This window comes from Amblyomma americanum, chromosome 1 (assembly GCF_052857255.1).
Source record: "Amblyomma americanum isolate KBUSLIRL-KWMA chromosome 1, ASM5285725v1, whole genome shotgun sequence".
NCBI classification, from domain to species: domain Eukaryota; kingdom Metazoa; phylum Arthropoda; class Arachnida; order Ixodida; family Ixodidae; genus Amblyomma; species Amblyomma americanum.
In genome coordinates this window covers 72,317,200-72,344,710 of record NC_135497.1, presented here as the reverse complement: position 1 = coordinate 72,344,710, position 27,511 = coordinate 72,317,200, and the positions used below count along the sequence as shown (strand labels likewise).

The 27,511-nt window shown below is 45.9% G+C and overlaps 2 protein-coding genes across 7 annotated transcripts in view; one reads left to right on the top strand and one right to left on the bottom strand.

Moving 5' to 3' along the window:
- Positions 1-1,921: 1,921 nt before the first annotated feature.
- Positions 1,922-10,795, bottom strand: LOC144113009 (uncharacterized). Its single transcript, XM_077645873.1, has 7 exons — positions 10,553-10,795; positions 9,253-9,707; positions 8,287-8,783; positions 3,537-3,658; positions 3,393-3,451; positions 3,222-3,308; positions 1,922-2,282 (listed from the first exon to the last, which is right to left on the bottom strand). Exons 2-7 carry the CDS (start codon positions 9,692-9,694, stop codon positions 2,167-2,169), a joined length of 1,323 nt encoding a protein of 440 aa, XP_077501999.1. The 5' UTR covers positions 9,695-9,707; positions 10,553-10,795; the 3' UTR covers positions 1,922-2,166.
- A 58-nt stretch (positions 10,796-10,853) lies between these two features.
- Positions 10,854-27,511, top strand: part of Sil1 (Sil1 nucleotide exchange factor) — a 31,707-nt gene continuing 15,049 nt past the window's right edge. For 2 of the 6 annotated variants that reach the window (XM_077645866.1, XM_077645871.1), the window contains exons 1-5: positions 10,879-11,039; positions 12,478-12,718; positions 14,736-14,911; positions 19,033-19,206; positions 26,080-26,201. In XM_077645866.1, coding sequence (XP_077501992.1) covers positions 12,520-12,718; positions 14,736-14,911; positions 19,033-19,206; positions 26,080-26,201 — 671 coding nt within the window. In that variant the 5' untranslated portion in view covers positions 10,879-11,039; positions 12,478-12,519. Of the gene's footprint in view, positions 11,083-11,138; positions 11,331-11,363; positions 11,383-12,477; positions 12,719-14,735; positions 14,912-19,032; positions 19,207-26,079; positions 26,202-27,511 lie in introns of those variants that run through there. The other 4 variants (XM_077645868.1, XM_077645867.1, XM_077645870.1 and 1 more) reach the window with 4 other exon arrangements.

Sequence of the window (27,511 nt, the reverse complement as noted above, 5' to 3'; positions counted from 1 at the left end):
TTTTCGACTTCTCAAGGTGGGGTCAAAGACCCATTTTTCAAGCATTTCACCCTAAATACGCCGAGCACCAGACCAGGGGAAAGCTTGTACCCATTGTATCACCAGTGGGTACCCAGCGGCACTGGGGATCGAACCCCGCACCTTCCGCATGCGAGGCAGATGCTCAACCACTCGGTTTCGGTTTATGAGCGTTTAACGTCCGAAAGCAACTCAGGCTATGAGGGACGCCGTAGTGAAGGGCTCCGAAAATTTCGACCACCTGGGGTTCTTTAACGTGTACTCACATCGCACAGTACACGGGCCTCTAGAATTTCGCCTCTATCGAAATTCGACTGCCGCAGTCAAGATCGAACCTGCATCTTTCGGGCCAGCAGCCGAGCACCATAACCACTCGGCCACCGCTGCGGTCTCTATGAGGCTTTACTCAGGCGCCAGCATCTATCGCCAAAGAGCACCATGGCACAAGGTATTTTCGACTTCTCAAGGTGGGGTCAAAGACCCATTTCCCAAGCATTTCACCCTAAATAAGCCGAGCACCAGACCAGGGGAAAGCTTGTACTCATTGTATCACCACTGGGTACCCGGCGGCACTGGGGATCGAACCCCGCACCTTGTGCATGCGAGGCAGATGCTCAACCACTCGGTTTCGGTTTATGAGGGTTTAACGTCCGAAAGCAACTCAGGCTATGAGGGACGCCGTAGTGAAGGGCTCCGAAAATTTCGACCACCTGGGGTTCTTTAACGTGTACTCACATCGCACAGTACACTGGCCTCTAGAATTTCGCCTCCATCGAAATTCGACTGCCGCGGTCGAGATCGAACCTGCGTCTTTCGGGCCAGCAGCCGAGCACCATAACCACTCGGCCACCGCTGCGGTCTCTATGAGGCTTTACTCAGGCGCCAGCATCTATCGCCAAAGAGCGCCATGGCACAAGGTATTTTCGACTTCTCAAGGTGGGGTCAAAGACCCATTTCCCAAGCATTTCACCCTAAATAAGCCGAGCACCAGACCAGGGGAAAGCTTGTACTCATTGTATCACCACTGGGTACCCGGCGGCACTGGGGATCGAACCCCGCACCTTGTGCATGCGAGGCAGATGCTCAACCACTCGGTTTCGGTTTATGAGGGTTTAACGTCCGAAAGCAACTCAGGCTATGAGGGACGCCGTAGTGAAGGGCTCTGAAAATTTCGCCCACCTGGGGTTCTTTAACGTGCACTCACATCGCACAGTACACGGGCCTCTAGAATTTCGCCTCCATCGAAATTCGACTGCCGTGGTCGAGATCGAACCTGCGCCTTTCGGGCCAGCAGCCGAGCACCATAACCACTCGGCCACCGCTGCGGTCTCTATGAGGCTTTACTCAGGCGCCAGCATTGATTATAAACTGTAGAAGCTGCGACAAGGCGTTGGATTTGATGCGGCAAAGTGCGCTCCTCGAGCGCTCTACACAGGGGTAACACAAACTCTATGTGCCTCTGGCACATTACATATTTCATGGTAAACTAAAGCATGCAGAATCTACTAGCCGAAATCATCCACCCCTGAGTGACTGGTGATCAATTTCAAATAGAACTACACAAGTCATGTAAAATCTAACTGAACACTCAAAGGAATACACAATTGAAGAATACTAGAGACTGCGTGTGGCCCTATTACATCGTGTAAGCCATGCCAAATGTCGATAAAACCCGCCAAGCACTTGTATGTTACATAGGTATGTACAGAAAGAGTGAGGCCACCAAGTTTGGAGGTAAAGAGGAAACCACAACAAGAAAAACATCAGCGCTATGCCTTGCACAAATTATAAAAGCATCCCCCAATCTCAAGATGATGGCAATAATAACGTGCTGCAATAATAAAAAAATTGATGAAGCATGCGTTGCTCCAAACAACAGAAGCATAAAACAGCAACAAAAGCAATCCTGAGCTTGGCATAAAAAGTTGCCAATATAATCGAAGCCAAAAGGTCACCGCTGCTAAAAAGAAAGCCCCACCAGTATTTACATTTACCTAGACCACTTAGGACTCTGTACACTTTAAATATGGTTCCTACACAGCACCTCACATCTTCAGGCAAATAAGTTAAAATCAGTCCAGGCACTATCCACCACACCGCTGAGGACGAGGCGCCGACAAAGGGAAAACACCATAAGGTCCACAGATGTCAGTAGCGATGGTGACCCTGGATTTTGGTCTTCGCTGCTTGCAGGAGGCTGTCGAAGTCTAGGCTGTTGACATGCGGTTCTCGCTGGATGTAGTAATACTTCTCATACTGTGAATCTGTGGAGGAAAAAAAAAGATATTACACTGTTAACCACAGTAGCCTGAAACATAATGGCACATTTTATTTCTCTTCCTCTGACGTCAGAACCCCTTTTACTGGTAGCATGATATGTTGTTGGAATTCCGCCACACCAGGGGCAGATGCTGTAACATATTATGTAACATGGGGCTGCTCCGGTCCCAAGCCCCCAGAACTAGACAAACATCACTCCGAGGAACAGTGGGAGTCTGCACTGCTCAGCTCTGACTTGGCGACGCAGCGAAAGCTGATATCCCAAGCGAGAGCAACTGCGGTGGACATTGGAGTCCTGAAATAAGGACTCCACCCAAAATCTGTATTTTCGCCTCTCTATCCTACCTTTTTGGAATAAATGTTTTCTACTACTACTACTACTGGTAGTAAACTTCGTGTTTTGCAGTACTTCAAATAAAACACCCCCAAGGAAGTTAAAAATGCATATCCAGACCGAAAAGCAAAAAGCACACAAAAGTATGATTCCAGAGGCAATCTGCACTGCCGTGACAATTGTGATGCTGCACGGCCTATGTTCATGCATGCTGGCTAGCTTTTGCAGCAACCTCCTATTGCTGATGGCCAATGACAACTAAATGCACGGCAGACTTCCCAGCGTGCAAGGGCTACTCTTGCACCACCAGTGAAAACACTGCTAAATACAAGAACATTACTAGATGCTAACAGCTTACCCTTGTACATACCCAATCAACAGCCATTCCACAAAACAGTGCCAGTACATCTGGCAGGTCTACTACCTCCTTAGGTGAATCTCAGTCACTGTAGTGCTTCTATACCACTTTTAAGTGTGAAAGACATGGTACAGCTTGACACATGGCTTTGTTTCTGGCTTGCCACGCAATAGTCATTACGTAATGCAGCACCTGTATAGATGCATAGCATAATGAATTTCCACATCTGACCTAGATCTGCCCAGTTGGTTCGACAGAACTGCCGGCGCCCACCAAAACAAAGGTCGAAACGAGGAAGCTTGGGGTCATCGTTGCCATCTGGAGAGAGAGAGAGAAAAAAAAACTTGCAGTCTGGGATAAGCTTTCACACTTCATTCCCCATCTAAGTTTCTTCAAACTTACGTTCCACAGCCTCATATGCATCAGCGCCTCGTAGGAAGGTCACAAACCCGTAGTTATCCCTACACAAAAAAAAGCATGCTTAGTGACTGCCCAATCCAGCCAATGGGTAAAGCATGAGTGAGCAGCCAAGCAAAGGAAACTAACCCATGATCCCTGAAATGCACGCTGACTTCCTCGATATGGCCAAAGCGAGCAAACCTCTCACGAAGGTCAAGGCGAGTAGTACCTTCAGGGATGTTGCCTACATAAATGACACGCCTTTCCTCCTGCAAAAATACAGGAAAAATTGCATCATTCAGCAGGGGTCCTGAACCCAGACTCTCACTTCCAAGGACTCTAAAAGCTCACTGATTAGCTCAAGCATTGGAAGTGGCTGTGGCACTCGGTTGCAATGAAAAGTGCATTGAAGCACTTGCACAGCCAGTCTCTGTGAGATAGGAAGCCTAAATTTTGCCTCAGTTGTATTAACTACTTTTTGAACAAAACAAAACACATAAAAAAACAAAACTGCAAGTACTAATAAAATCACCACCATCTGATAGGATACACCTGGAAATAATTTTGCACATTAGTGAAAGAACCAATTTTTTTTTCCCTGCTTATGAGCACAGTTGACATGCAACAGCAGCAACTTCCAAGTTGCACTGACACCACACATGATTGTTCCAGAACTGGAGTGCCTCTAAGACTATTCTATAGCCCTGTCTACAGTGCAGGAGGCCGGCCATACAGCAACAAACAGTTGCTGAACCAAGCACATTATGGTAGTGATAAGTGCTTCGCCAACTTCGCATCTGATCCAACAATGCTTGGAATTGCATATGAGTGCCACTACTGCTTCTTCAGCCAACTGGAGAGCAATTCGAGGGATTGAAGTTATAATATGGGCCTAGAGTGATGTATGTACATGGTATCCTCACATGCACGAGCTCAAGCACTGACAGAGTCCTTTACACACAAGGCGTGTAATAAACCCATGGTTGGGTCTGCCAAATATAGAATGCGCTGTAACATCAAGCCCAGTTTCCGCACAATATATCAGCACCTGGCAACAGTGTACAGTTCAGCAGCCAGCACCATATGTTTATTTGCTGGAGACAAAAGGATACACTAACCACCTGTTCCAACTGAAAACATGAAAAATACAAATTTTGAACAGGCTAAGTTGGAAATAATTAAAACAACTAAAGCTTGACAGCTTAACATTAAAGGGATAGTGACGAAAAAAATCTGCCATGGAGATTTCTGGCCCAAATGATAGCTGTGACACTGAGAGTGACTAAAACAACACTCTTCTGAAACAGAAATGAGCAAAAAGTAGTTATTTTAATGAACACTTTTCAAACTGCTGCACCTAGCAGCCACCTGTGAAAGCTCTCACAATAAGGGATGCAACATCAGCCTTACCAGTCGCAGGCTATTGCCACCATGAACTGCCGGAAAGTGAACGTGTTTGGTGCGCTTTTGTTTCATTGTACAGTTGTACAGTATCCCTTTAAAGCACATTAAGGCAGTGGCATAACTTTACTGGGTGAAAAAAAAAGACCAATGTCAAAACATTACGGCACTTGTTTTGCCCCAATCCTCGATTTCTAGGTGCAAACAAACAAAAAAGCCAAACTCTTAGGATACTTCTGCCAGATCATCTGCCTGCTACTTAAAATTTTTTCCTTAAGTTTATCCCTTAGTGAGGGTTACCCAAACAACCATGCATTTCACCAAGGATCACGCCGCATATACTCGATTCTAACGTGCACCTTTTTTTCCTGAAAAACTTGTCGAAGAATGATTTCACGTTAGCATAGAGCAAGAAAATTGAACTATGTCCGCAACACTCTACTGGCATCAGGATCACAAAAATGGTGGCTTGGTGCTTGGTACCTGGCTACACATCAGCCAGCCAACAAAGTGCAGCTGTGCGCCATTGAAGACGCTTATTGGTGCCTCTGCGAGTTTCTCTCACTTCCATTTGCTTAGTTCTTCTAGTTCACTGAAAACTGCGCACTCATCTTGTGATGCTTGCTCTTTGTGCAGGAAGCTTAAAAATCTGGTGCACTTTACAATCGAAGACATTTATTTTTACCGGACTGTGAAAAATGGGTGCATGTTAGAATCGAGTAAATATTGTACATGCACATACACACATTTATCTTCACTCTGTGTTCATGTCATTTCAACGGTCATAATGAACAATGGCCATATTGAACGAGGGATTGTTTACACGTCAAAATGCAACGTGCTACGAGGCACGCCAGAGTGGCGGGCTCCAGATTAATTTTGACCTCCTGGATTTCCTAATGCTCACTGCAATATCGACACACAGATGCTTGTGCATTCTGGCTCCACTGAAATGTAGCCGTCATGACTGGGACTGAACTTTCAGCCTTGATCTCAACAGCTGAATGCCATAGCTACCGAGCCACCATGCAGTGTCTTGCAATTCAGTTTCTGCAACAGGATCCAAATACTATTGTGTGTGATGGCATCCTTCCAGTCAGTGCAAGACTGTGGTGCAAGGCCCTGCTCAATACATTTTATTCCATACAAGCAGCAAATGACCAAGCTCCAATCTTCTGATGGAAACCATATTAAGAGCTTGCATTGCATTGTCATGCATCAAACTGCAAAAAGTAAACTGGTTTCATGGATTCATTTGAGGCTGGCAAATCACTGCCTTAAAATTACAGTGTTAAAGCACAAAAACAATGCAATGCAAGACATAGCTAACCGTTTCACAAAGTTATCAGCATGTTAATTGAACTGACCTACTGTCATGATGTCGCCGACAACCAGATTCTCTTCAGTTTATTGGTTTATGCGGGTTTAACGTCCCAAAGCGACTCAGGCTACGAGAGACACCATAGTGGAGGGCTTCGGAAATTTCAACCAGCTGGGGTTCTTTAACGTGCACTGACATTGCACAATACACGGGCCTCTAGAATTTCGCCTTCATCGAAATTCGACCACCGCGGCCGGGATCGAACCCAAGTCTTTCGGGCCAGCAGCGGAGCGCCATAACCCCTCAGCCACCGTGGCGGCTTCTTCAGTTTATTCATTCTTTTACTTCTTGCTATTGTCTGAATGTTTCCATAATTTATTCTGGAAATTATCTGGATAATTTGTCACAAATACATATTCTTAACATTGTTTGATTCGTCTAGTTTGATTACAAGACAGCATACAGCGCTGCTGTTTTTTCTTTCTGCACTAAATGATACTGGCTCTCCCTTTCATGAGTTTTTTTGCTCCACTTGAAATGTTATCTTGTTGGACCAAAATCAGTCTCAAAAATAGGTTCACAGATTCATGTGTAATTGTTTGTTTTTGTAATATGTGTATGTTTTTCCTGCATATGGAGGAGTTTTTCCTGGTGCTAGGCAATCTCTGTTGTTGTATTCTGAAATGCCCATGTAATATCAGATGCAAAACAAACGGCCACCAGCAGGTGCAAGGAGGTGGACCTTATGCCATAACAATAGGTCAACTCTGTCTATTGGAGAGCCACCTGCATTTGCCACCTCATTCTTGAGTTGCCCCAGACTATGGTATGAGTTTATTAAGTGGATTGGTTCATCATGCAAGTAAATACAGTAGAATCTCGGTGATACGAACATGGTTGATACGAACTTCGCGATGATACGAATTCGTAAAATTCCCCGGCCGGATTGCATTGCGCACAACATGCGGAATTCCGGATGTTCCTAACTTTCTCCCGCGCCACATCGGATACGAACACACGAGCCGCGATCGCACCCTCGAGCACTAAGCGCGGCCCTCACATAGTCGAAATCGCGATCGCTAATCGCGCGGTACGCACCGCAAGCAGTGAGTGGCGGTGCGCGGCCCTCACATCGCCGAAATCGCGATCGCTAATCGCGTGGTACGCACCGTGATCAGCGGCGGTACGCGCACCAACATCGCTGAAATCGCGATCGCTAATCGCGTAGTACGCACCGTGATCAGCGGCAGTGCGCGCACCAACATCGCTGAAATCGCGATCGCTGATCGCGTGGTACGCACCGTGATCAGCGGCAGTGCGCGCACCAACATCGCTGGAATCGCGGTCGCTAATCGCGCGGTAGGCACCGCGAGCAGTGAGCGGCGGTGCGCGGACCTCACATCGCTGAAATCGTGATCGTTAATTGTGCGGTACGCATCGCGAGTAGCATGGCTGCACGGCCGTGAATAAATCCCGCCAGCCGTGAACAGATCTGCGTGCATGCATGTTCTATGCTTCTGCATATTAATTTTGTTCGTTTGGATGATACAAAATTTCGGATCATAATTTTTTCGCGACCCCGTGAGATTCGTATCACTGAGATTGTACTGTAGGGCAATAACTAAGCATCCACACACCACCCGGCACAAGCCACTCAACTCCAGCAAACCCGCCGCGGTGGCTCAGTGGTTAGGGCGCTCGGCTACTGATCCGGAGTTCCCGGGTTCGAAGCCGACCGCGGCGGCTGCGTTTTTATGGAGGCAAAACGCTAAGGCGCCAGTGTGCTGTGCGATTCAGTGCACGTTAAAGATCCCCACGTGGTCGAAATTATTCCGGAGCCCTCCATTACGGCACCTCTTTCTTCTTTCACTCCCTCTTTTATCCCTTCCCTTATGGCGCGCTTCAGGTGTCCGCCGATATATGAAACAGATACTGCGCCATTTCCTTTCCCCAAAAACCAATTATTATTATTACTCCAGCAAAGAGCTCCTGTATTGCAACTCACACTTGTGCACTTGAAACCCCCAGTTGAAATGTTTTCAAGCCCTCGAAAGGAGCTACACTTGTATCACCCACACCAAAACCCAGAAAAATGCCTTCGCTAAATACCGGTTGCCATGTGCTACAAGGCCCGCTCACGCTGAAGTACACAAGTAGTACACACTGAAAGCCCACCTTCTGATCTGGAATTCGTCGACGTGGTGGGGAAGGCATAAATCTCCGTGGCTCCCTGTGGCGGTGCTGTGGCCGCCATGAGCTGCGGCAGTCACGGGGCCGCCGGGACGACCTAGAGCGCTGCCGCACTGAGCCATCAGAGGAGCCACATGAAGAGCTTCTTGAAGACGAACTGGAGCGGGATCGTCGCCGCCGAGGTGACCGCGAACGCCTTGACAAGCTGCGCTTCTGCGAGCGGTAGTTCCTGGTTACAGATGGAGACCTGGACACACGCCGCACCACACCACGCTCATGCTTGCTTGAGTGGTTCTCAGCCTTGGAGTTGCTCTTGGCTGCTGTGCAGTAATCATGGTCGGGAGTGGCAGCCGGGCATGGCGCAGTGTTCGTAGCGGCATCATTCTTTGCAGGTGGTCGATTCCGTTCAGGAGGCTGAATCAAGATTGGGCTCCGCTTCTTTGCAGAGGCAGCCTTCATTCGGTCAAGCAGAGAACTGGAAACTGAGAGCAAATATATTGGGAGTTGAAATGCATGACCACCTTCACACTACAAGCCTGCCATTACACAAACCACTCCAAAAATCCACTAACATCAACACCTCATATCTACACTCCACTTTGTTTCCTTCTCTTACTGTCAAAGTGAAGTCGCAGGCCGGGGTCATGTTTCCTCCAGCCGATTTCTCCACCTTCCCTCTCATTAAAGTTCTTTCTACTGCAAAATGCAACTTGAACTAAACATCCCCAAGAAGGAATGAAGTTGATTCCGATTTAAAACCTTCCCAATAAGCGATTCATGTGGTCTGAACCAACATCAAGCTATTCTCACGAGTGGAACGAAACAGATAGCACGAACAGCTGCTGACAAGCCATCAAAACATTTGAAAGTAAGGCGACATTTGTGCTAAAACAAACATTCAAAGAACATGCAATATTGAGGAGCAATATAGAGCAGAATGAACCAACATACCAACGGGTGGCCCCTCAGTCTTCTTTGGGCTTTTCTCTGGTGTAGGTTGTGGGCTCGACTTTGTGGGTGTGCTGGGCTCTGTGCTCTGAATAGACTTGTCATCATCAACTGACACAACATCCACCTCATCTTCCTCCTCCGACTCTATTTTTGGAACTTCCTTGATCCAGCCAGGCACCTCACTCACCCACTTTACATTCTCTTCAACCTCCTCCTCTAGGGAATTTACTTCTGTAAGATTTTTGCCCCAAACCGGGCTTTGCTGAACCCAGCACGCCACGTCAGACTCGAAATCAATCTCTGGATTGGGAAGTTGAAATGAGAGGTCCGGCTCAAAAAAATCCTTATCGTCATCTTCTAAAAGGGGTCCTGACAGAAGGTCAAAGTAATCTTGCTCTCTTAGTGTACAGCTGACGAAGTTGTTCATCTCCATTGAATACATTTGTCGCCGGCGTCTGCAAGAGAGGGGTACGGGTAGCTGGATAAGATACATGCCAAGCACAAAAACAGCAAATAAAGGCTTCTCCAAGATTAACGCGATAGCTGACACTTTCGCTGGTTATGATAACGAATATGCCAGCTCTTCAGGCCGTTGTCAGCTCCAGAGCGCAGTGCTGCGAAAACGCTACACGAGGGGGAGGCGATCCGGACGCAACGCACGCGCGACTAGAATGAAAGCACGCGGAGAAACAGTCGACATAATGCTTGTGAACATTTACCGCGCCCGTAAAGCCAATACTAATGGAGATCAGCATTTCCTGTAAATGGGGGCATCCACGTGTATCCCGGTATGCCGGCATCGACTGCTGCGCACGCGGTGTCCGAGAATGGAATGCGCAGTTAAAGAGCATTCAGCGCGCCTCGATGTCACCCTTCTAGACGCAGCCAACTACATCGCTTAATCTTTCCGCATAAGCAAGTAATCTACCTGATCCACTGCCTCATACAGCATTAGGCTCTCTTATCATTTAGACAGCTTTTAGGGTCCGCGCACTGGACGATCCGGAGACAACAATATGGCATCGGGCGGACCGGCTCCACGTGTGAATAATCCGTGTTCCGGACACCCCCACATGAGATCAGCCCATCTGTTTTTACCACAGGCGCAAAGCAAAGTCGCTTTGTGCTCCGGCACAGAACAATTAGCAGAACGATTCGTATTTCGAGAGTTACAAAACGCCGAATAAGCCTAAGTGTTACACGTGTTCCGGCAGCAGTTAAAGAGTGCACAACCACTGCTAAGTAACGCGTACCAATGAAATCCATAATGGGGAGAATCACACAATAGTCAGCCACTTACATTTACGGCGAAGCAGGCGTCAGCTACTGCGATTATACATTAGAAATCTCGGGGTAGTAGAAGCACGTGCTTTCGCCCCGCTGACGGGAAGACAGAACTCAACACCCGTGCACTGGGCTTCTGACGCAGTCCAAGAGGTGGCGGCGCAGTGCGACGACCGGGCCAACGATAGCCAACGCGGCGCTCCCGCTGGTCCCCGTCAGCCACCGTGTCTGTCGCTCTCGCGCGCGCGTTTTCCCGCTCGCTCGCGCCCCTCACATATTTCTCTCTCGCCCAACTCACATCCTCCCATCCGCTGACGTGCACGCCTGCTCGTTGCACGCCGGGGCGCTGCTGTCGCTTGCTTGCCGTGCGTTCCCTCTGCGAGTTGTGTGAGTCATTGTTGCGCGGTGCGTCGGTTCCCTTGTCATTTTGTTTTTTTTCTTGTTGTAATTGGTATTTATGAGCGGAGGGGTTCTGGCCTGAACTGTTAAGGCTGTACTGACGTGTAAGTTTCGCTGGTGCACGGTCTGCACGCACGCTGGCGACGCGTAAGGGCCCTTTGTGCGAGTCGAGCATCATTCTGTTGACACCGCATGCCGCACACGTGTTGCTGTGTGATGTGTTTTGCCGGCTTCACGTGTACGCGCTAAATGCCTGCTATGCGAAGTCAATTTTGGTGAAAGTGCATGACGTACTACAAGCTGTAAAGCAGTTGGGCCTCTTCGTATTGCTCTTTCTCTGCCGATTCATGAGAGGGACGCGTGAACGGGACTGTTCGCACAAGTTTACTTTCTCGGTACTGTAGAAATGCCAGTGGTCTAAGCTGCCGGTACCGGCTTGTAGCCGAGGTAGTACGTAGTAACTAGTGCATTATGCGATGAACCCTTTGAGAGCTCCGGCTCTAGAGCCATGCCACTTATGGAATTCATAGCTGCCGAAGCGCGTTTGCCGCGAAATGTTGGCCAGTTAAAAGCTTTCTGTGGTTGAAACAGATCGTTGCACTGAGGGCATTATTTCCCTCCGATTTCATTTTAACGTGGACGATTGCTCAAAGTGTGCTAAAGAAACAAATGATGCATGCTTTAACGCCTTCTGTTTTTAACAACGAAAATTTCATGGCAAAAATAGAATTTTCAGGTTTCAGAATTAGAGAGCCACTTTGGTCATTGATAATGAAAGGCTGTAATGACAAGCAACAACAATGTGCATGATGTTAACACTCAAGCAGAATGGCTTTTGAACTAATAGTTTACACACTAGTAATGTGTAACTGCACTACTACATCTAGAAGATTGCACCTTGTTAAAATCAAAAGGAAAAGACAGGTAAACTTGCCATGTAAGGATTGGCTCATTTGGAGTAGAGTATGCAATGAAGCATTTGCTTTTTTTGTACCATATAAACTGCCTGCTTTCATAGCTACACTTGAAATTAGGCTGCATCGTCTCTTTGCAGTATATTGCAGTAACGGCATTTGCCGTTACTGCAAGGAAATATGCTGCCTGAAGGCATTTTTATTTTGCCTAGTGTTTCAGCTAATGCATGAAATACTTTGTGCTGTTTTTCGAGGGTAAACTTGAGCCTATTGCTTATTTCAGGCTTCCTGTCTTAAATTATGGTCGAAGAGTGTAGGATGTTTACAGGAATAGGATGAATGGTTGGGCTGATGGTGTGCAGCCTTTGTCAGAAATAAAGAACCCAAGTGCTTTAGCCATATAGTAGGGCCCTTGTAGCATTCATGAAAGTCCTAACTTCAGGTGAGGTGATGACGAGAGTTCCGCTCATCTTGAAGAGATCTGGAACACTGGCGGCGCATAATAAGCCACACATCATGGCCCAGAAGTAAACCCTTCTGGGCTCTTTAACTTTGACAAAGGATGTAAATTTGCATGGTGGAGCAGCCTATTTATTATCTCGCTGGTGTTGCTTCTTTTCTTCCTCAGGGACATCGTTGTGTGAAGTGGCATTGTTAGTGAAAAGGTGCTATGCTTCAGAAAAGGGTGTTGTGCGTTGCTGCAGCTCTGCTTGTGTTCACAAAGAACACATGTTGTCAACAGCAGAGTATATCTGTAGTTGCTGGCCAGGATCAGTCTCAAAAAAAGGACGATAAAAAGAGTAAGGAGCCTGAACAGAGTCCAAGAAAAGAGTTTCAGCCTACTGATGAGTGGAAACAAGTTCAGCCAGGTGAGGGTTTACAATAGAAAGTATGTGGAGCAAAAAAAAAAAAATGCTGCAGAATTATTTTTTTTTGTGCTGTGTCCTCTTTGTGTTGGTCAGGCCATTGATTAGATGAAGCCTTTTAGCATTCTTGGATTTCCTGTAGGCAGTGCATGCAAGAATTGAAAGCTGAGAAAGAGCACAACTCTGACTTTTCCTGTCTGAATATCCAACATTCACTTGCAGCTAAATGAAGCCTTGTTCAGAGGAGCTTAGTTTAATGAATAGTCAGTCGAAACCGATTTTCTAGAACAAACTGTGACACCAAGTTTATTTTGTAAAATTATCTTTCAGTTTTCAAAGGTTGAAATTTTTATTCAAGGGGTGATAAGCACTTTTCATCAAAGCTATGGCATCTTTGTTCCTGACGTGTAATTGCAAGCATGTACATACAGTGACATGCAGGCATGTAGGTACAGTGACAGCAAGGTCCGCACCTGTGTCACTTGCAAACCTTCTTTAGGTTGGCTAATCGTATCTCATAACGTTCTTTATCTTTGTCTGTCAGCATTGTTGTGAACGTACTCTTCTCTCCTTGTATGCATAGGAAGTGTGGAAGTTTTCTTTGATGTTCATGATAAAAAAGTAGTGCAAAGGAAAGACAAGATTTGCAGTAACACAGGGGAGTTGAACCTTTACCAATGCATCAAGTTTTTTGTGTTAATTTATTTGTTGTTGTGATGTTTCATTTTCATAGGTTACCGACTCACTTCCATAGTGGGGAGGGGGTAAGAGCTAGAGTCCCCACTGAACTTTTAAATGCGGTGTTACTGGAAAAGGAGAAAAAACTCTGCTAGTCTTCTTGTTTAGTGCTTTGGTCTGGGCTTGTTAGTTCATTCTTGAATGTATACATCTTGCATGAAAGGGTGTACAAACTTTTAACTCTCCCTTTAAGTGAAGAACTGACGTCAATAACTGTATTGCTATTGCTCCCAAAAGAGCGCTCCCTCTGAGGACCACATTCTCTTTGGCTAGCAAATGAATACAGGAGTTTTTGCATGCACCATACTATGCCCGTATACCATCCCATACACCTTGCAGAAATTGCCATATACAGCTACTGCTCTTAAGACACAAAAGCACTCAACGTTGGGAAATTCTGGAAGTGTTTGCTATTGCTGCTTGGATGACTAAATCATTGAATGCTCGTGCCGATTATTTGGCTCAAAGCTGAGTTTTCCAATGACATTGTGAACAGTGTTAGTGCTTCCCACTGGGTTTGAGAATGGAATGCCATAATGGGGTGCATTTTATTTAAAACAAAAAAAAGGGCTCCAGTTGTTCTTTCCCAGTGGTGAAATTGCAGCAAGAGCTGCACTGCCCCTCGGCCCATTGCCTCCATAATTGCACTTGCTCCCTAGCCCACTTGCACACGTATTGATGCATGTATGCCTTTTAAACCACATATCTGGCATTTTCTACATACACAAATTGCCTCACCACATTCACTACCTGTCATTGATGGTAATGGGCATAATTTTTGTTTTTAATCTCCCTGGCATTGCCAGAACACTTCCAGCAGTATATGCTGCTACAGTGCTGTTCTGTGCTGCATGTTTCCGGAATGCACCGCACCGCTTGGCAGTGCATAAATTTTCATGAAGTGTGAGCTCAACCCCTGCGCTCTTTGAAATGGCCGTACTTAGGGGTGCCATGTTACACTCATGAAATGAACCTCGCAGTGGAGCATCTTGTGGACCACTTGAGAGAGTGCTGGAATATTGAAAGGGTCCACAGTTTTCACCTTACCAGGCCTCCTTTTTTAGCGGGAGGCATCTCAACTGTCCTTCCACTCTTTGCTTTCTTCGACTATCTTTCATGGAAAGGTTTTGAGCTGTGTCACTGTATGCACATAGTTCGCTGAGTACCGCTTTTCAGTGACGAGGGATTGAATTCTGTAGCATATGGCGATGATCAAGCTTTTATTAAATGAAAAGCACTACACTGCTTTTGTCAATCATCTAATGGTTGTTTATCTTTTCAGGAGAAACTATACCAGCAGGTCTGCATGTGCGAATGAACCTTGCAACTGGCCAGACTGAAGCCAAGCTGATGGACGAGTCAGATTCAAAGGGCACAAAGGAGTCCCAGAGCTCTGGCAGCCATGACAACCGCTTGCGTCTGGAGCAAGCTAAGGGCGGACCACCTATTAAGCTTTCTGTAAGCAGTAGTTTGACCAATGTGAAGGTCTTGCTACATATTATGTAAGCTGTTCACGTATGTATTCTGTGCGCCAATTGTGGCTTCAAATGGAACAGTTTCTTATTCTTGTGATATGATGGAACTAAATGCATATCTGTGTGTGTGATTTGCCTAAAGGATGACTACATTGGTTTAATGAAACTGTGAAACCACAAACTGTGCCTCATTTATCCGGAGTTGTTTTATCAAGGCATTGTATTGCCTGGGGGAAAGGAGAGGGGTGGTGGGAGTTTGCCCAAAAGATATTAAGATATTTTCTATTGAAAGTTGTACCTATGGGACCACCCCCTCAAAGAGCTGGCTATAAATTCACTGTCTGAAAGGGATACTTTAACATATGTTAACATGTCCCTATAAATCGTTATGTATTTGCTAAGGAATGTAAAATTGCATGGATATGATTAACAGAAACAAGCCAAAATTGGCAAACAAATATCAAAACACAAAGAAGCTGAGAGCCCATCTCAACTCTGCTTGCATTTAGGCCTTGACCCTCTGACCTCATTCACCTAGCAATGTTGTCGTGTGGCACTAGCTAGGGTGCAGACTACCTGACTGTGTTGTGGAGATAATTGGTGTATGATAGCAATGCTGCTAGCGCATTTCAGCCGTCAGTCTTGTTATTGACTTCTTTCATTTTAAATGCTGTAGTTTAAGTGAACTTATGCTACAAAGGGCGGAGCTAAACATCACGGGAGATCTTGTAGCAATTCGATGCTGTATTAGCCCACATTAATACAGCCAGGCTGATAAGATTTGCAGAAAGCACCGTCACAACTGTTGTTACGATGTGGCAACACTGAGCCCAGTAATTTGGGATGACCTCGCATATAGCTGACCATTTTGCTTCAAGTGGGGTTTACTAAAAATCACTGGGAGGAATGCCTCAACTTGGAAATTTCTGGAGAATGTTCAACTTGGGCGGGACATGAGCAGCTATATCGCCTGAGTAAGGAATAAGTTCACTAATGTTGCACTGAATGTTAATTTATGTAACTGAAGCATGTGTAAAACAAAGTCAAGCAAGGTGCCTAGACGAGGGAACAGTAGTCACATCAGCGTAGTGCAGCCTTGTGCTGTGCGATTTCTTTCCACTGGTCGCCCTTTTGGATGTAAATGAAAGTCAGCCCTCTTCTTGAGCCAGACAATCCTTGGTGTCTGCAAAATATTTTAATTCAGTCCTGTTGCCAGCTGTGGGGGCTCAACAGCTGAAGTTGAGAATGAGGTCGCAAACTAGGTTTCTGGCATTCACATATTAACTTAGGAGGAAAAATGCAGAAAAGCCTATGGTATGGGATTTTAGGGCACACTGAAAAACTGAGTTGGTTGCAGCTAATCTTGAGTAGAGCCCTCCATTAAGGTGCACTTGGCGTCATAAGTTTACGGGGCACGCAAATCGAGAAAAAGAGAGATTTAACTTGAAATCAAAATGTGCAGTCTGCGCTTTAGTGGGGGAACATAGCATACTGCCTGTAATTTTTGGCCTGTGCACCAAAGCTACACATAAACTTCATTTTTTAAGCGACTCGCATGCCCTGTAAACTTTTGCTGCCGGGTGTACCACAGTGCAGCCTTATGTTGTAAAAAATGTTAGTCTTCTTTATTGTGATCAGTCCTCTGATGTCATTAGGTGGCAAACCTCTTGGGCAAGTTGCTGTTTGTTTAGCAGCTCAGAAGGAATAACATGACACTACATGTGAAAGAAGACGTAAACCTGTAATACCAACGTCACATAGGCACTTGTGTTTTCTTTGAGCATTCTCTCAAAGCTTTCGTGGCCAGTGGCTATTTTCTCAATGTTAGCGTGGTCCTGTTTAGGGTAGAAAAGCAAGTTTTAGCTCATCGGAAAGATGAATGTATTTAAATTTCATCGATATGTGATGTTAATAGCATTTTCGTTTGACTTGCCTGCTTGCAGGATGCATTTCGGAAAAACTGCTGCACCCTGAAAAGAGGGCTCTTGTGTAGCATTTAAATGAAATATTAATCTCTGTACGTTGAGAGAAGTTTTTGGTTCCAGTGGATATTTGTTCGGAACCGGCGCTCTAAAAAAGGCCAAAAATGACTCGTAATTAGAGGCTCAATAGCTTCCGATTTAATTGACAAAACACATGCACATTTGTGGGGCATGCATATTTTGTTGAGTGTGCAAAATTTCTTTGAGCTGCATTTAGTAGTTCTTTAGTTTTTGTTGTTCAGAGTTGATTGTCATCGCCAAAACGTGACTCATGGTTGGCCTGGTTCTTTGAGCTGCACTTAGTAGTTCTTTAGGTTCTGTTGTCCAAAGTTGGCAGTCATCGTCAAAACATAACCCACAGTGGTCTGGTACTGTGCTGCCAGACCTCCATGGGTAGTGCTTTTCATCTTTTTTTAGAGCGCTGGCTCGGAACAACTATCCATTGGAGCCTAAAACTGCTTTCAGCTTACCAAAATTAACATTTAATTTAAATTCTGCACAAACAGCCCATTTTTTTGGTGCAATAGTTTTTCCCAAATGCGTCTCGCTTGTCGAATGAATGTATCCTTTTATACACTACACTTTTTCTTCCTTCACTCTTCCCAACAGTTACTGCTATTAACAATGCATACCGTTGAAACGGGAATACATTTATCTTTCCATAAGCTAGAACTTGTTTTTCTATCATAAGTGGGAGGGCTAGAGCGTTAGCGCAAACATTATGAAAAATTGCCAGTGGCCGCGAAAGCATGGAACTCCCGCCTTAATTGAGCTTGTGAAAGTCTCTGTGGGCAGTAAGGAAATCACGTGTGACATGGCCCATTCACTCTAGGGATCACTTGCTGTCTAACTTACTGCTTGACACCAATTAGAATTTTGAGACAAGCCTCAATTATTTCAATGGTATTGTTAATGTTGGTTTGCAGAGCAGAGTGGGACATGCTTGGTTGCAAAGAAGATTGGTCAAAGAACACTAGGATAGATAAGGGGCATTTTCCTGCAGTGGAAAGTGCTGCGAATGATTATGGCAGTTTAGTGACAGCTGTAACAGCTCATGTGACATGGGCATTCTCTTGTTTTCTGAGTACCCTGTGGGAAAGTTAGGAGGGGTGTGAGAATATTCAAAAATTTTAGAATAGGCAATTGATCATCATGCTATATCCGATTTGTTGAACAAATCGAATTGTGCGTGTTAAAGATTATTCTAAACAAATTGAGCATGTTCTCAAGATTTCGGATATATTTCTTGTATATAAATGGCACGGAGTTCGAATAAGGCACGCCATACTTTCTTCGACGACTGTTCTGAAAACAAGGCCCTCTCTGACGTCACACAGCATGTTGCTGTGATCTGCCTGCGTGGGATGAAGTGTTCAGCGCCGCAATGTGGTTCATTCGAGTGTTCAGCGCCGCGATGTGGTTTATTCGAGTGTTCAGCGTCGCGATGTGGTTCATTCGAGTTGCGGCATTCATAATGCTCATACATGGCTTCCAAGATTGGACAACATGGCATGGATCAGGCAGATTCAGCAAACCTTGCTTTGATGCCTGATCTCGGACACCATGGCTCATGCATAGCTGTCGCCCCTCTTATCTACTGAGATGTTGCGCTAAGTTATTTGCTGTTGTCAACAGTAGAAAAATGTAATTTTCCTATACATGTAACATATAACATGGTGGTCATAGAGGTAATTACTGACTTCATGCTGCTTACCCCCAATGGAAATCAGTTTTGTGTCTTTTAGCAGCTGTAGCTATAACTCCATAAGTTAAAGTGCTATACTGCAGTACCACTGCTAGCACTTCTCTGTTTTGTACAGCTATTCAATCCATATGAATATTCGCAGAAGTAGTGTATATTCATAAGATACTCAATTTGGATTTGATTCGGACCTATTGCTATTTGATTCGTATTCAATTCAGTTTCTAACAACACCATTCGTGTTAGATTTTTTAGCAAAGCTACATTATCCGTATTCGGTTTGGCTTTGAAAAAACTACTATTTGCACACCTCTAGAAGTTGGTGTCTCTGTGATTCATTCTTGCGGGGAGTAAGTAAGCAACGAGGTGGGGGAGACCAACAGTGCTTCTGGTATTGAGCTGCAATGGTGACTTTTGCAGGAGAAGAAGAATCTTCCATGGAACATGGATGAATTGAAAAAAAAGGTGTCTAGCCTGAAGCTCCAGGCTAAATCAGAGTCTGAAATTCTTCAAACCCTTTTGGAGAGCTATCGCAATTCCACTGAAGTTGGCAAGGAAGCTCTATTACGAGACATGGAGTTCCTTGTTCACCAGGTAGGTGTGTTGAGCTCCTGATGTGTCAGCCTGGATCATGCCCTACAGCCAGAGGTTCGATTGCATGCAGCCTTGCATAAGATCCAGAGTGAAAATTCGGATGCCTTGGCCTCAACTTCGCCTTTTCTTTTGCTAATGCGTTAACGTTAGAAGGGTCTGTGCACGTGGAAACTGTCGTCATGCATGGCGCGGTGCAAACTTGTAACATCATTGCAAACCTCCCACTGTGGTAGGTGGCAGTTAAATTAATGATTGGTCACAAGAGGTTGCCTGGGAAGAGCAATGTGGGTCTAGCAAGCGCCACCGATGGCTGTGTTTAAACAGCTACCTTCCGAGACAGTGGTGCATCGCTTAACCGCTGCACCGCTGCGCCAGAAGTGGTATTGGGACTCATAGTGATCTGTGAGTGTAGAATGATCAGTTGGGCACATATGAGCATTAACCCATTAGCTCTATCACGTCGTACCCTTAAGGCAGAGCTACAGCAGAATCAGCAGCAACAGAAACTGCTAACACATGCAAACGATCTAGCGAGGATGGCTTGAATGGTTTTTGAGTGAAGTGATAGGACAGAAATGCTTTTAGGGGAACATGATGCGACTTCTTCCTGGGGTGCTTAAAGCAATTAACATAAGCAGTGGGGAATGCTGCGCCAGCTGCACTGAGCTGTGCTGCTTTATTAAAGGGACTACGACGTCGCGGGCACACTTCCGGTAGCCGTGAAAATCGTCTGCTTGTGCCGCCGCGCGACCCTCTCGGGCAACTGCGAGCCAGGGCATTGCCTTCGCGCATATGGTTTCAATTTGCCTTTGCTGCCTCCTTCTGTCGGGAGTTCCGGAGCCACTCTCAGTGTCTTTTTCGTCCACCTGAGATGAATAACGCCTTGCTGTGTCGTCGGCTGCAAACCCAGCGACTGGCGAGGTGTTGAACTCAGGCATGTTATTCCTAGAGACGTGCGTGAGCGAGCTGCCTGGATGGAACGCAGCCGGTACGGCGTGAACGCATAGGGCTCGATGCCCATCGCAGCCGTGAGAGCGAGCAGTTTCAAAGAAACCCGACGCACACCGCAATCACGCTGCTGACGCTGCTGCTGGAGTGCTAGGAGCGACAACCGGAAGTTGCAAAGGGAACGTCAGTGGATGACGTATTCATGGGCGGGGCCCAGTCCTGGAGCTGTTTTCTTTATTTTTTTTCTGGTGCCCCGCGTGTACGAGCTGAGGGGGGGAGAGGAGGAGCGTAATTTTTAATCGTCTATATCTTGGTTGTGATTGATGCTAGCTTAAAAATTCTTGCACTGAGGTGACGATTCCTGGAATGCCTATCTCTCGTCTGCTTTACGTAATCTCAATTAATTTATTGCATAGTCCCTTTAAATCTGCTACATGCTGCTACAAATTGCAGGTTTTCGTAAAACTGCGTCAAACTACAATTGGAATAATTGCAGCCAATGCCAGGTGACGCTCACACTGCCATATGCATGGGGATGGCTTGTGGGTTTATTTGATCAATATGTGATGAAAATGATAGCTGACAAAATCAGACCCTAGTTTGCACTTGCAAACATTTACACTTGCTATCTTTACATGGTGTACGCAGATTTTTCTAGGTGGTGCTGCCAGCTTTTTTGGAAGCAAACACCACGAATCCACATGAAAAAATTAAGAACTGTCTAAAGACCCATTTGAGTGTGATGTCATGTTTGTGCCAGTCTCGTGTTCTTGTTTCTTCCACATCCTTTTGTTCAGGAGGTTGTGTCTTTTCCTCTCGGCCGCTGCGGTGGCTCAGTGGTTTTGGCGCTTTTCGATTTCGGTCGCAGCGTTTGCACTTCCATAGGGGTGAAATGCTAGAGTCCCGTGTACTGTACCATGTCAGTGCATGTTAAAGAACCCCAGGCGGTTGAAATTATCTGGACCCCGCCACTACGGCATCATAGCCTGAGTCAGTTTGGGACATTAAACCCCCATAAACTATAAACCACCATCTTTTCCTCTCGCTTCACACACCTACTGTTCGGCTCCTTTATGGGTTACTTTTCCATTCCACCGCCTTCTGGCATTCATTAGAGGTCTAGCTTATCTGCTTTCTGGGGGAGCCACCTGTGGCTGTGCAGTATAAGGTGTTCGGTTGCACCTGTTGCTAATTGCGCACATGCTACCTTTTCATAGTAAGACAACACATGTGCAAGTTCCAATTTTTCTTCCGCAGTCGCGAAACATGCTATACTGAAACTCAAGGTATTTGCTTTGCCCGCCTGTTAGCTCTTGGCTTTTAGCTGCTAGCTCCCAAATTTTCAGTTCTTTCTGAGCCTCAATCTCTTTCCGCCATGTCCTTTCTAGTGCCCTGGGTTTTTGACTTATGGGGACTTAATGCGTCCTGTGTCTCCTTGTAGTGCACGGCAGTGACGGCATTTCCCGTATGCGTGACGCATCACTGTATGTGCCACCAAAGCATCATATCGCCCCGCCAGGCTTAAAGAGTTTGAAGTATGAACTTTTCACTTTCCTCCTCTGCGTTTTCCTTTTTGCTTGCTTTTTTTACAGCCACATTTTGTAATACATGGGCATTGGGAAGAAAAAAAACATCTGAAGTTGCTGAGCTATCCGCATGCTTGCTGTCGTAGTGATAAAGAGGCAGTGGAGGCACAATGCATTTTTAAAGACACATGGAAAGATTGCTTCTTTGAAGTATAGGAAGCTGAGAAATCTCATTGCTACTCGCATGTGGAAAGCTTCCTTTATTACCCATTTTTACTTTCTTATGGTCAATTTTTGTCTGTGGCTTTGTCTTTTTGTCTGTGGAGTTTAGTGTTTTGCACATTTTGTGCTGCGTATTTCTTGTGTTCGTGCGCTTGTAAGAAGAATCTATATGTACGCATTCACGTGTGTAGCTTTATTCTCAGCGCTTGGGTTCTGCAACAAAACTTGAGGAAGCTGCTACAAAATTGACTTCTTGCCTTCTACAAAGCGTGCTCCAAAATGTTCTTGGCCATTCCCAACACTAAGCATTACTGACAGTTGGCTAATTAGCAATATATAACCATAATAAGAAAACATTTAATGCAAGGGGATTTCTTAGCCTTTGCATTAAACCATGCTGAACCTGAATCTTTAAGGTTAAATATGGGATGGCCTCAGCATCATAGCGTAATACTTTTGTAACCTATGTGATATTTTTAAATATGTGCCTTAATCTGCGCTTACTGTGGCAGCTCAGTAGCTGTGACATTCTACCACGGAGCTCAGAGTCACAGGTCTGATATGTGGATTCGGTGGCCTTAAGTCAGCATGGACGAAATCAGGTTTTCCATTTTGAAGAACCGACAATCGACAGCAGATTTTTTTTACTTCAAAACCAATGGGAAACCAACCAAGTGGTCAGACATTGTTCATCTTATTTGCGAATTTGTCTTAACCGAGTTCCTCTCAACAGGAGTCTACTGGATTGTGGGGTTTCTGGCACAACTGTTGCAACATTGTGCGTTATGGGTCCGAAGCTTTCTTTTGTGAAACAATGAAAAAAGGGGGGGGGGGGGGTCCTCTATTACCAGTCGTCAATTTCTTTAAAAGACCTTTAGCAAGTGGCCAAGACTAATCCAGAGGCCTCTGCTGTACTGTCCTTCATAGTCCACAGTGTAGCTTTGGGATCTGAAAATTAATTAATCTAGATTTACTTTTAGCTCGCAAAGGGGAATAGAGAGCTGCATTTCCAACGTTTGCACATGACTGCATGTGCTCAGTAACTGCTAATGCAAGATCTGAGAGGACAAAGACAGTAGCCAAGTACTAGTTGGGTTTCGTCTTTTTTTGTCATTTTTTTCTTTTGTCTGTTTCCTGCAACATACTGATGGGACCTTGGCCCTACATTCATTTTAGCTCAAGGACTGCTTTAGTGCTTAAATAAAAATCTTTTGAGGATTTATCTCTTTTGCTAATCTTCTGCTGTGGTGTGTTGCTCTGTTCGCAATCATTGCAGTGCAATCCTACCCTAGTTTGAGCTAGTAAGTTATAACGAGACATAATCGCGCTATGCGAGGTGGCGCGAAGAAACGAGGACTCACGCACCGAGACAGGACTGGCGCACGTTTTCATCCTACTTTTCTACTGCCTTTGGGTACTCCTGTTCAGTTTATCTGTGCTGTTTCCGAAAAGTTAACTAGGCAGGTAGTTGGTGCCAGTCCTGTCTCCGAGTGTTAGTCCTTGTGTCTTCGCTCCGCACCGGTTTGCATTGTGCAATTATGTCACATTGCAGTGCGATGTCTGGTGACCTTGAAACACTACAGTTTTGTGTATTCTGGCCCCATGTAGAACTGTCTTTATGAGAGACATGATGTTCTAAGGTTGGTGAACATCTATACTGATTGTATTTTTGTTTGTAATGAGCCTGATTAATCCTGAAAGTATGCGCCAGTAGATGTGCAGTGTCTGCAAAAGGGCCTAAAAGTGAGCTGATAAACATAATTTCTGCTTCCCTTGTGGGGTTGAAATACGGGGGATAAATGTTTTTTCCCCGCTTATTCGCAGCTGACCCAGGGGTAAGAAACTTTCATATACACCATTGTCCAGCAAATGCTGATGTCAGCGCCAATTCCTCCCATAGCGGCCCTAGCAAAGCCAGCTAGAGCATTGTATCATCATCATGACAACAGTATCCAGCAGAAAAAAAAAAAAAAAACTTCATCCCCTAGCGGGATCTCATTCGTCGAAAAAACAGCAGCTTCGTACTCTATCACTCGAACAATTCGGCCACAGCTGCAGCCTTATCACGCTATGCATGTGGGCAGGAATCATTCAGTTTCAAGCATCAGTTCACCTCAGTCGCCAGGTGCGCTGAAGTAGTTGAAACTGAAACTAACCGGAGTTTCCTACCCCTGGCTGACCGTCCAAACCGCCAACCCCACCCCGTGATAGTGTGCGCTACCAAGTGCACACTGACCATGGTGGGCCAAGCCCATTGGACACAAAGGAACGATACTGGCTGTCACAGAAAGGCATTTATTGCTGCAACAACAATAACGCTAGCTTGCAACAACCTACGCCAAGGATTCGAGGTTGTCCAACTCACCAGCAAGGTTTCGTGTGGACATTCGCCCACGCTAGGGCAGGTGAGAAACTGAGGCCGGACGAGGTTTCTCCCCACTGGCTTAGAGCAGGGCACTGTGCCTGAAACGTCTGCATGCGACGAGCTCCCGAGGCTCAAGTGAGAGAGCTCTCTCCCGTGCCCACAGTAATCATGCTGTCAGTGGGGCTAGTGGCACTGCGATGCAGGCGCCCTTCGTAGTTAGCTAAAGTAACGAGAAAGGACGCATCAGGGGCAAGCAAACCGAAGGGGACAAAGTGGGGGCAAGTCCCCACATCCCCCAACCTTAAGCAGACCCACACTCCTGTGAATACGTGGTGTATAGGTGTCTGCTCGTCTTCAGGCGCTTGAGGCAGGTCTTGCAGCAGAGATCGCACTTATTGTGTCCACATAGACTTTCACGGTGTCCCGAAGCCAGCGTGAAGGTCTTCACTGGGACGTGAAGGTCTTCACTGGGCCCATGGACTATGTGTCCGCAGGCCCGTGAAGAGAAGGCTGGTTGAAAACTGCATGCCGGGATTCTGCAGTAGTCGCCAGGGTAACAGTAGCTGGAGGTGACTGCTGACTGGTCTCACCACAGCTGCCCCGGATGGATGTGCCGAACAGGATACAGGCAGCTCTGTCGCAACAGGTGGTGGTTAGATGTTGTGCACAGAACAGTAAGCCTGGGTGGCTCCGTTGAATCTGCGTGATTGCTGAAATTATCTCCACATGTCTTTAATGTAGGTCACTGGAGGCGCAATGATGTCCGCATGGGCCTTGTGGTGCAGCAAAACGTGGCGTGGTGCTAGCAAAACATGTCGGGCGGCTATGCTAATACAAAGTTTGAGTAACAAACCCCCTTCTTGAGTTGAGTGAGACTGCTCAATTCGTGTGAGGTTACAAAACGGGTGGGCATTAATGTGTGCCTCCTCAACACCACTGTCCAGGGGTCATGTCTCTTCTAACGTTGTTCAGGCAGCTTGAAAAGCCTCAGGTCTGACTACCACTCTGCAACGACCTCCAACAAAACAAAAAAGATCCGGAAAGGGCTATGTGTGCGCAACCACGGCAAGAGACGTCAGCTCTGTGCGATGGTCCTACCCCGCTCGCAGCATGAAGCAGCTTCTGAGCGGCCAGCACCCATGGTATCGGACGGTGTCGGTCAGACTGCCCGGTGTCGAGCTGCAATACCAGCAAGCTCGGAGCAGCACCCGTGGCCTCAGGCCACCCTGCTCCTGGAGCCATGATTCCCAGAGTCGAAACAGATGGCAGAGAAAATATGTACAGGAAAACCAAAACCACCCACACGACTTCTGTACTCACTCGCTTCGGGCTGGGCAACTCTGTGTGCGCTCCCTTGGTGCAGACCATGTAGTCCTCGTGCTGAAGAAACTCCATAGAAAAACGAACCCTCACTCTTCCTTGTTTCTATGGGTGCCTCGCCTCTTATCACTTTTGAGAGATGAGTAATGCCATTATGACGAGATGGAATTGCTGTACTACACGCAGTCTTACAGTACTGCCATCTGCCAGCAACCCTATCTTTGCCTTGATTGCAGAGGCTTTGAAACCCCACACCACGCCCTTACACTCCTATTGTGCTGATGACTGTTTGGACGGATGTTTCACAAAGTTCGCTTCAGGCTTTGCATCGTATTCTCCCTACAGTTTTCCGTGGTTCCCAGATGAGGTTTGCCCGAGTTTGCTGACAACCCTTAAAGCATTTCATGCTTGAAAATTGTTTCCCCTCGAGAGGAGGGATGGCTTTTGGCTGCATGCAAGCCAGTAATGACTGCACTGTGTGGCCCTTTTCAGTATGACCGAGCTGTGGATTTTCTCAACATGGGTGGTCTGCTGGCCATTGCACCGGACTTGAACTCGACCTCAGACACTGTTCGTGAACTAGTGGCATTCACTCTTGGCTCAGCATTGCAGGGGTGAGTTGGCATGTTTGTAGCAGCACGTCCGACTTATTCATGAAAGTCTAATTTTTGTGCTAGATTCATCATAGGCTCATGCTCTTGGCTCAGCATTGCAGGGGTGAGTTGGCATGTTTGTAGCAGCACGTCCAACTTATTCATGAAAGTCTAATTTTTGTGCTAGATTCATCATAGGCTCATGCTATAATGCATCAGAGTTTCAGCAATTTAAACAGAGTTTTAAGCATTCTGCTATTCTCTACTACATTGTTTCAGCTATAAAATCAGGTACTCGATTAATGGTAACTGTAATAGTAAGTGGTACTGTAACATGTGGTTCTGTAACATGCGAGTCTGCTCCTGCTACATTCATTCAAATTTCTCACTTGTAGTGGAAGAGACATTGTTCTTTAAAAAGCTTTTTGTTGGTCTTCTTTATTGTTATACTGCTACAAGCATTTTTTTGCTCATGATTCAGTCATTTTTAGCAAAAATATTATGACTGTGGCATGCTGTTTCTTTGAGAGGAGTAATATTTCTTATTAAATCACCAAAAGGATCAGTTCTTTTTCTTGTGAGCAGCAGTATATAAGATGTTTCTAAGAGTGATAAAAGTTTATTGGTGTTAACTCCAACCTCAAGCATATTTTCACACTTACTATGGAAATCAAGAGCAGTTGTAATGCAGTTTCAGTATATGCATTTGCAGTGACACATCGTGCGATGTCTGAGCTGAGGGCCCCTGTTGCTCAGGTTCTGGGGTTGCAGAAATGAAGGCGTTTTGGGTACATGACTTTTGATCTATTTTGCGAGCAAGTTTGTTTCTCTTTTTGCGAGTGATTTCAGTGAAGAAGCTGGCACTTGCTTCGTTATCAGCCATGCATCAATATAGTTAGTGAAAGCGTGGCAGGAGTTGTGGAACAGAAAAAGGTGCTGTAAGATACATCTCTACCTCTTTGCAAGTCTGAGCACCTGAGAAATAGTTAGGTGCCACTGTGCGGTGTTCCTTGGGTATTTTATTAAAACTGCAATGTATTGCCAGGGAAGGATCTTCATCTAACTTTGTCTGATTTTTGCCTAGTAACGCGAGGTGACTGAATAGTGAAGTGATTTAGTTAACCCTGCTGAAACACGTCACTCTGCTGCAAAGTCTCTGTGCCTTGTGTGGGTGAACCAGTGGCAGAGACTGGCGAGTGCAGTCGCCTTCGTATGTCGCATAATGAAGAATACCGCTTCATGGGGCTACCACTTTAGCCTGTGCTTTATTGTTGTATTTATTGGCTATTATTGTTTCTGTTTGCTTTGAGTCATGGTCATGCATATTTGCA

Coding starts and splice junctions, on each gene's coding strand:
- LOC144113009 (XM_077645873.1), bottom strand. CDS start 9,694: ATGTATTCAATGGAGATGAACAACTTCGTCAGCTGTACACTAAGAGAG. Junction 3,659..8,286: donor GACGAATTCCAGATCAGAAG/GTGGGCTTTCAG, acceptor GTATTTTTGCAG/GAGGAAAGGCGTGTCATTTA. Junction 3,452..3,536: donor GTGCATTTCAGGGATCATGG/GTTAGTTTCCTT, acceptor TTTTTTGTGTAG/GGATAACTACGGGTTTGTGA.